The 10040-nt window shown below is 38.8% G+C and overlaps 1 protein-coding gene across 1 annotated transcript; it reads right to left on the bottom strand.

The window, feature by feature from the left end:
• Positions 1 to 552: 552 nt before the first annotated feature.
• Positions 553 to 5704, bottom strand: LOC119885738 (polymeric immunoglobulin receptor-like). Its single transcript, XM_038695951.1, has 7 exons — positions 5577 to 5704; positions 4623 to 4937; positions 3738 to 4049; positions 3312 to 3623; positions 2266 to 2382; positions 2116 to 2168; positions 553 to 955 (listed from the first exon to the last, which is right to left on the bottom strand). Exons 1-7 carry the CDS (start codon positions 5617 to 5619, stop codon positions 812 to 814), a joined length of 1296 nt encoding a protein of 431 aa, XP_038551879.1. The 5' UTR covers positions 5620 to 5704; the 3' UTR covers positions 553 to 811.
• Between the last annotated feature and the right edge of the window lie 4336 nt (positions 5705 to 10040).

Below are 10040 nucleotides of genomic sequence, written 5' to 3'. Positions count from 1 at the left end.
ACTGCCGCATACTGGATGTTTTTCCCTTTTCACACCATTCTTTGTAAACCCTAGAAATGGTTGTGCGTGAAAATCCCAGTAACTGAGCAGATTGTGAAATACTCAGACCGGCCCGTCTGGCACCAACAACCATGCCGCGCTCAAAATTGCTTAAATCACCTTTCTTTCCCGTTCTGACATTCAGTTTGGAGTTCAGGAGATTGTCTTGACCAGGACCACACCCCTAAATGCATTGAAGCAACTGCCATGTGATTGGTTGATTAGATAATTGCATTAATGAGAAATTTAACAGGTGTTGCTAATAATCCTTTAGGTGAGTGTATCTGAATGGTTGAAGGCTTGCCACCTTCAACTAAACCTCTCTAAGACTGAACTCTTGAACCCAGGCCAAGAAATATGTCTATAAATCCACCATAACATGAAACAAAAAATTTGCCTTTTACAATAAAGTCAAAAATTCAGTAACGGTAACAACAATAATAAACTGCTGCAAGAATGCCAAATTATTGATTAAATAGGTAAATGTCTTACATACTATCAAGCACACCTGTATGCAATCTGTCATGGATAAACTTTATTTCAGTGAATATTGCTCAGGTGATGATTAAATTAATTCCTTTTTGAGGTGTTAGTTGATTGACACTCTGCAACTAAACCTCAAATTTAGTCCTGTAAAAATATTACATCAATATACAATTAACTGTCACAATAAAAAGAATAAAAAGTGTCTTCGGAAGAGCTGGTTGGGTGATTAACAGTCGATTGGATGGGAAATTGGTCATTGTCCCTCACAGCATGATGTGTCACCACACTAACTATGAATATTGATGTTGTAGTAATGCTGCGAGGCAGAAGATGGGTTTGTGGGAAAGTTGGCAGTGGCGTAAACAGATTTAAGTTCCCTTCCTGAACCTGGCATCTGGGGGAGCTCCTGTATCTCCTCATAGGCACGATCCTTCCAGAGCAGAATGAAAAACACAAGATGATTAGTTTATGCAATCCTAACAATAAGCACTGACCATACTAAGCTGCCCGGGCTTCACTGCAGCCAAACATTCCTCATCTTTTCATCCAGCCCATCATCAGGCCAGAGAGTTTTCTTATCCAGTGGTATATATATATATATATATGAGTGTCACCATCAGTCAAAAATATCAATTGATCTAATACATATGCCAAATACCTGCTTACATTCCCATCAGTCTCACCTGTATTGGGATTTTAGGTTAAATTAAATGATAGCAAACATGTTGTAAACTGTGGCAGGTTAGCTTACACCACAACAAAGAAAGATGAAAAGACAATGTCAAGTTAGTGAACCACTGCTAGAAACAGTAAATTACAAAACATTCACAGACTTTAATTGACAAGTGCATACATTTTTGGCAATTCAGCCCATAAGTCATGGGATGCACAGTAAATTTGCAATGTTAAAATTTAAGCATTTAATGTACAGCTAATACTGTATCCCAAACTCTGAGGCCTCAGGCATCAAACATGTACAGATTCTGGCTTAGTCCCTCTCTTCAGTCACGCTCTCTCCTTCCGGGCCTCTGCATTGCTCTCTGTCTCTTTCTCTAACTCTCCAGACCTGCTATCCTCAAGCTCTCTGCAAGATACCCTCAGGCTTTCCCTCCTTTTCCTGACTGCCACAGCCAAATATACTCGTGTTCCCACTTCTCTCATCAGCCCAGCAGTTACTTGGCCCAGTCTGCCCACTCCTCACCTGCAACTCAACCAAATATATATAATATATAATATATAATATAATATACTGTAACAGCTCCCTTCCCTTTTTCATTGTCACTTCATCCTAGTTTCCATGTGCTTAGTTGCTACGTTTTTTATTTATTTTTAGCGTTACCTGGATCTGTATCTTCCTGCCTGTTACCTGTGCATTGCCTGTCTGCCTACAAGTCTGCCTGTAAGCTGATTTATCCTGCAGTTAAATCATTGATCTTTACTTTGCCTATTATTTCAGCATTTTAGTCCAATTCTTAGTTCCCAAGCAAACCCACCTTGACATGCAAATTCCACCTGTTTTCAATTACATCCAGCAATACGGATGCCCGCAAACACACACACAGTACAGTAATTTAAAATATGTACACTTGCCTCATTGTTGTACTGTGCTTCCTCATTTATTGTGTTTTTTGAACGCTTAAATCCTGGAAAAGAAAAAAAAGACAATGTAAGAAAGTAAAGAGAAGTGTGTTTGCATGTATGTATGTGAATGTGCGAATTGTGAATGTGTGAATTTCTTACGTTTGCAGATGAGAACAAAAATAAGCCCAAGCACCAGCACAGCTACACAGATGACCGCAGCAATGGTTATAGTTGTAGAATTATTATACCAAAAGCCATCACCGTTTTGTCCCAGCCCTAGAAAATAGATATAACAGATAAATAGTAGCAAAGTATAGAAAATAAAAAACACAATTTGGCAGACAAAATAAATACATATTTTTTTTAAATCACTAATTAAAAACCTGGAAACATTGCCATGATGAGCCCGGGACTTGTCAGGGTGTCAGACACAGATTTGCTTCTTCAAATAAGAATCAAAGGGTTCTAATTATTTCTATGGTCTGTATCCATTTGTGCTGCAACTGTACAGGTGAACAATGCAAATAAAATGTATATGAAAATATATATGAAATATATAAGTTGACCAGTAATCAGCAGTTATTGTAGCTTTTATTTCATAAAGTGGAGCAGAAGCAAATATCAAAAAAGTGAATATGACATGATACAGTATTTCAAATAATGCAGTTTCTCACTACATCAGGTCAGATAATATCGGGGTGGTGATGGCGCAATGGAAAAGACTATGCCTTTGGTGTGAGACACCCGGGTTCAATCCCCCCACTGTGACCTATACACCATTGTGTCCCTGAGCAAGACACTTAACCCCTAGTTTCTCCAGAGGCGTGCGACCTCTGACATGTATAGCAATTGTAAGTCACTTTGGATAAAAGCGTCAGCTAAATGAATAAATGTCAATAATATCCACATGATAAAAAAAGTTATTGGGAGTGGCAAGACCAGAATCATAGATCATCATAAATATGTATTTCTATAATAAATAAATATTTTCTAAACCTAAGTACCTTATGGTAACCCAAACAATGATCTTTCCCTAACCCCTAAGTAAGTCTTGTTTGTGGTCAAACCTAACAAACCTTGACCCATGATGTTGTTCTGCTGACATGGTTGTCAGATCACAAAACACTTGTGCGTGTCATTCTGGAGGGCAGTCACACGGTGTATTTTGTTGTTAAATTAAATTAAAAACTCCTGTGAAGACTCACCTACAGTCATCACCAGTTTATGGAAGAATGGGTTGCTGCGTGTTTTGTCAGTGCTTTTTGCTCCACACCAGTACGTCCCAGTGTCGTCTGTTGTTACTCCTCTCACTGTTATGGTGACATTTCTCTTCTTATTGTCCTCCTTGATGGAAAACCTCCCAGTTTTCTTGTTTTGCTGTGTGCTTACTAGAGGTTGACATATAGATGGATCTTCTCCCTTACAGATGAATTTGTTTATCAGAGCACCATTTGGATATTCACACCAGTATGTAAGATCCTGTCCAACAGTTAGAGACTTTGTGAGGTTAGTAATATCTGTTGAGAGACAGACAGACAGCAGGTCCATCAGTGACCCACTGTGTTTCAGAGACACCTTAATTATCTGTGTGAGTAAATCAAAGCTCAAAGTGTCAGATGTGTGCTGCTCACCTTCAACCTTCAGCTGTATCTTTCTGAGAGCAGCTCTGTAACTTCCTTCATGTGTTTCCACTCCACACCGGTAGACACCAGCATCATGTGAGGACACGTTACTGATGGACAGGCTGAAGCTACTGTTGGTTTCTGTGAGAGTGAATGTCCCGTTTGACTTCAGAGAGGATTTTGTTGATAAAATATCCTCACAGATTGAACCGTTCTCTTTGCTGAAGAACTTGTATTTGTTTCCTGTGTAATTACATGTGATGGTGGTTTTAGCTGTTCTGTACGCAGTTTGATTAAATTGTCTCTGGCACATTTTTTTCTCTGCAAAAAAAAAAGAAAGGTACAACATGAAATATGTCCATTACAGTAAACATGCTTGTCATGACTTGTAATGTGTGCTTTATGGCAAATTGGCATCAGGCATTGAAAGACATTTAAAAAATGTAACTGTAGTTAGTTAGTTTTTTACATTATACGTCTATCCCTCACAAGCACACCAAGGTAGATTGGTGGTAACAGATTAAAAAGAGGAATATGTTGTTACATCTGACTTTATTTATGATTTATTGTTCTCTTAGTGATGTTTTGACAAATGTCACTGTGTCTTTGACACTGATAATAATAATAATAATAATCATTACTTTATTTGTGTTGCATTTTTCTTAAAGAGAAGCTACACAAAATTATTTTTGTGCTGTACACATAATCACATAGATTCTTGTTGGCATGTGATGTTAATTCAGGTGATTTCCAACAATGCAAATATTGTGTGTGAAAACCATAATGTAGTTGGCAAGACTCAGAGGTTGAGTCTAGTAGGTAGTTACCCTTTAAAACAGTGCTTTAAGAAAGGACAAGAGAGGCAGTATTAAAAAAAGATGCAGCATATTTTACCAACTTCCAGTTTCACTTTATGGTCACTGGATGAGTCTCGTCGTGTAAATTTACAGGTGTAGTTCCCAAAGTCCTCAGGTTCAAGTTGTTTGATGACCACCCTGAGATTTTTATTGTTTGTATCATGGTACAGGGAAACTCTGCCTTTGTTTTCCCACACATCCTTTTTAGTGGTTTGTATGGTTGTGTTTTTGGGAGTAACTACAGAAATACTTTCATGTTGTTTTGGATATTTGCAAGTGAATTCAACCCATCCTTCTCTGCATCTTATCACTTCAGAATCTTCTCCAGACTGTTCAGACGAGTCCTCACAGCCTGTAGATCAAAAACAAAAGTTCACATCATGTCAGATTCTGAAACTGTTTCAGTGCTATAGTCTGAATCTGATCTCTAGCAATTTATATATCTCTACCAGAATATGATCTTGCCTGGATCATACTACCAAACCCTTGCAGGATTAATCCCGACACACACACACACACACACACACACACACACACACACACACACGCACACACACATTATTTCCTGTTCACCAAATGAGTTTCAGTGTACTTCAGATACTTCGTTAGCTGCTCTATAAATGAGTAATAGTTAGAGCCAGTCTGTTCAAATGTAAATGTTTGGAAACTGTTTCTTTGAGATTTCAAACCTGAATTTTGTATTTTGTTGCAGTTGCCTGAGTACTGGAGCTCTACAGTATTGCAGTACAGTATATTGCTGTAGGATTTCTACTCTTATTACAGGCTGTAAATAACATCAGAGTACGGTCTAGACCTGCTCTTTTATGAAAAGCACTGTGAGATAACTGTTGTTGTGATTTGCCGCTATATAAATAAAATTGAATTGAAATTTAATTGAACTGTAGTAAAGCACACTAACACAAAAGAATAAAACCAGACCAAAGAACCTTCATTAGTAATATCAGTAATTAAGTGTTGGTAATTATTTTACCTGCCATCAGTAAAAGGATGAGCAGAAGAAATCCCTTCATCATGTTAGTTTCTTCTGATGCGTTTGTCTCTACAGTTGGTTGGTCTCCGTCATTGTGTTTCCTAAATGTCTGTAGGATGTTACCTAAAAACCTCTCGCCCCCACCTTTCTCACTGTCAAAGATAGACCAAAGACAGGCCGTCCTTTTTGCGTCACTATCAGTCCTTCCTCATTATATCTTGCTTCTGGTCATTGGCAGTTAGTCAACAGGAAATATGTGGCGAGAAATAAATAAATAGGTACTTGATGTGAACACAACATGTAGTGGATAAAAAACATTTCACATTTGAGGAGGAGACACTAAACATCACAACTTTTCATTATTTGGCTTTGATTAAATAAGTAAATTATATCAAATCTGCACAAATGTGAAAACGAGTGAGTGGAAATAGTTATGGAAACAAGAGATTTTATTAATCCATAAAGGGGAAGTTGGTGTTTTCAGCACTGTAAGTGGCAGGACGCCCAACGCTGTTATGAGGTAACAAACTTCGTGAGAAATATGGGAAGTGACAACAACAGTGATGGTGACTATGTATAACTATGTATGACTATATATGACTATGAAAATGATAAAAATTATGAAACATCCCCCACTGTCCACAAGTTGTAATGTTTTGCAGCATTGCATTATCAATTCTGGAAGTTAAGTAAAGCCAAGAGAATGTGAATTTCATACAATTTCCTGCCAACAAAACAGAACCACAAGAAACCGGTTCTGATGAGGTGTTAAGATATACATTTTTCATTCCATTAGATTTGATAGTTAAACTATTTTAAATGAATTAATCTGTGATGTTTTCATGTAAATGCCCATCATTTTACCTTCTCCATCACCTATTAATGTATTGTCCAGCTTTATCACCAAAAACAGTAGTGTAACGTCACTTTTTTGGGCATTTGCACCTGCAATGGACATTTGATAGCAGCAAACGTCCCCTGCTGGAGTCGACCAGGGATGTTGTAGTTATATCAGTACTTAGTTTTCTGTGACTGCTAAAAAACTGTATTGCTGTATAATGATACCTTGAAACACTGAATTCTAACTTTTATCCAAGTCCATCAAGAGCTTTGCTTTGGGTGTAAGAACCAAGCTTCCAAAGAGCTTCAGGATTGTGAGGGGAAATTCGGTATTGCATGATCGCATGATGAACATTGAACCATTTTTTGTCATTAAAATTTATTACCAGGGCGGCACGGTGGTGCGGTGGTTAGCCTCACAGCAAGAAGGTCGTGGGTTCAAACCCCGGATACCCCGGCCTTTCTGCGTGGAGTTTGCATGTTCTCCCTGTGTCTGCGTGGGTTTTCTCCGGGTGCTCCGGCTTCCTCCCACTGTCCAAAAAAAAACAAACATGCAGGCTAGGTTGATTGGTTGCCCTAAATTGTCCTTAGGTGTGAGTGGTTGTTCGTCTATGTGTGGCCCTGCGATGGACTGGCAACCTGTCCAGGGTGTACCCCGCTTTGTGCCCGATGTCATCTGGGACTGGCTCCCGCGACCCTGTATGCAGGATAAGCGGTTGACGATGGATGGATGGAAATTTATTACCTATTACTTTCTTCCAGTTTAACGTGAGAAGGACGTAAGAGGGATTGATGCTGAGACTTCTTTGTGTAGAATAGCACTACTGGAACTCTGTGCTGGGATTTTGGCCGCCAGTCGTCTACCACTGTGCACTAAATTTCATGGTAATAGACATTGAAAGTGCGTTGAGTTGTGTGATCTCTGGGAAGTTCCTCGTGGGTTTGGTGGAACTTGGTGAAGTTCATAGCTCACTGCCGAATTTTCTACCATATATTTATTTTAATTTGCCTCTTCCTTCTCTGCCTCTTCTTCATTTTTGGCTTTTAGAGACAAAATTCAGCATTCGAGCTGGTTACATGAAAGACTTGGTAGCATACCACTCTGTGAAATTACCTGCACATGTGGTCAGAATTAACCCTGGAGCTACAGGAACCCCTGAAGTAATTGTGTCCTGTGTGGCATCGAATTCCACGGGCTACATAGATTTACCTGCATGGTACAAGAGTTGAAAAAAGAAAAGTGCCAACTCCCGTTACCTTTGAACCTTAAGTTCGAATGTGTCCATTCCTTCATAATTTATATTCCTTTAGTCTGTAAGAGTCCACCGATCAAAAGAATCCAAACAGCTTTTCATAAAAATGAATCCGAGTTGTCCTGTCATGTGAAGTCCATCGCTCTCTGTCTACTAACTTCTGCCACACTTCTCTCATCCTGCACCCTGTTTTTGTTTTCGTTACGTTGCTGCCTTCAAAATAAAAGTGCATAAGCCATCGGTCAGAGCTAGATTAAATGCATTTGATATTATTGGATAATTTTTATACAAGTAATATTCATACTGTTTGAAATAAATAAACTGTTTCATAGTAGCCTATTTCAGTTTTGTGCGAATGAGAGGAATTGTCCTATATGGACGCCTATCCCAAATAAAGGCAGAGTCAATTCGGTGATTTTAACTAATAAATGCCTAGGCTATAAATTACAATACAAAGTTTTACGGTATACCCATATTGAGCGCACACACAAGTAAAATGGAAAATGGAGATTCCCTAACCTTGACAATTTACTTAAAGTATCCCAAACCATGATCTTTCCCTAACCCTAAGCAAGTGTTGTTTGTGCTTAAACCTATCCAAATCTTGACCATACTGTTATCACACCATAAAACAAGTACATTTTTCCATTAGTTTTGGGAAAACACAGACAAGTGATGTCCTGCCGATATAGCCGTTGTATGTTCTTCTTCTACGTGTCATTCTGGAGGGCAGTTACACGCAACGTATTTTGTTGTAGGATTACTCGTTGTAAAACTTTTGTTCTTATCAACAGACATTTTAGAAAAACACAAGTTCTTTATTTTTTGTTTCCTCAAATTAAGATCAATCCTGTGCATTTTAGCTTTTCATTTATAAGGCCTATCGTGTGCAGGAGAGAACACAAAGAATGAAACAAGGCTTGATGTTCTAAGGAGACAACAAATGATTGTTTTCATTATAAATTGATCTATAGATTTCTTTTTTAGTTAATTGATTATTAATTCATGCTATGAAATTGTACTAGACAGTTGCAGTTAGGGGCTCAATGTCTCGCATGAGGACTTCTCAACATGAAGACAGTAGACGCCGGTTATCAAACCACCAACATTTGGGGGAGAAATAGAAAGAGGGATCCCAAAAGACGCACAAGTTTACTAACATACATGTGTTTCCGCACATACGCATCTTGTAATGGGTGTCCCTGTTTCTTAAACTTGATGTTGATCTGCAACAGATCACTGTTAAGCAAGCACCTTAAGCAAGCCACTGACAGACTTCCTGTTCCACCATCACCACAACCATGTGTGAAGCAGGGCGTTACTGGAATAGAACAAGTGGGTAATAATAAAAGTATAATATCAGTGGTTGCAGAGGAAACTATTAAAGGAGCCACCAGAAAATATTCACACCTCGACAATCACACTAACTGTTGATTGTGTTGAGACGTACAATTTAAGGCCATCTCTGACAACTAATAACACAGATCATTTTTCCTGTCACTCCTCTCTGAGTATCTTGGCTGCGTGCACTGGGAGGAACACCAGTCTTATTGCACAAAACATTAATGTTTTTTGGCCGATGCTGTGGGTTTGCAGTCTGATGATAACGTAAGTCATCTGCTCCAAGTGAAACATGGAACAATGGCTGAGTGTGTGTTTATGGTTTATGAGTGTGTTTACGATCGGCGGGACGGGAAAGCCAATCTGCAAAGAAAACACAGATACGATAGAGATTTTATATGGTGAGGGGGTCTGCACAGCAAAGCCAAGTGCTCAAACACACATGCAGATTTGATTGGTGTTTATAAAGACCGCTTGTTATTTATTGTGATTTATTAGTTACTTATGACCTGCTAGTGAGAAGAACATTTACATGGACGATTGAGTGACTGCAGACTTTTAGTTAATGGATTTTTTTGTTTGTGTTTCATTTAGTGGATTTTTTAGATTTGTTATTGCCGTGAAGGCATCTTGAAGCCTGTTATAACTAGGCAAATAACTTGTCCTAGATGCTTTTGTCTGAAAACAAGTCCAGGTGTAATCATATCAAGATGCATTGATCGTTGAAGGATACTGCTTTAATCGAGAGGTGTTCTGAGACCCACGGATCCTGAAGTTTAAATACACAGATCAGCCATAACATTATGACCACTGACAGCTGAAGTGAAAAACACTGATTATCTCCTTACCATGGCACCTGTCAGTAGGTGGGATGTATTAGGCAGCAGGGGAGCACTGTGTCCTTGTATAGTTGATGTGTTTGAAAAAGGAAATATGGGCAGCGTGAGGATTTGACCAACTTCTGTTGTTTTTTCCTTGTTTGTGTGTGTGTGTGTCTGATTCTGGGCACCTGGCTGAGCAGCACACCTGA

This window comes from Micropterus salmoides, unplaced genomic scaffold (genome assembly GCF_014851395.1).
Source record: "Micropterus salmoides isolate LMB-PRFRI ecotype aquatic unplaced genomic scaffold, ASM1485139v1 Ms_hic_scaffold_4, whole genome shotgun sequence".
In the NCBI taxonomy this organism is placed as follows: Eukaryota; Metazoa; Chordata; class Actinopteri; order Centrarchiformes; family Centrarchidae; genus Micropterus; species Micropterus salmoides.
Note: the sequence above shows the minus strand (reverse complement) of the source record. Positions and strands in the feature narration are given on the sequence as shown.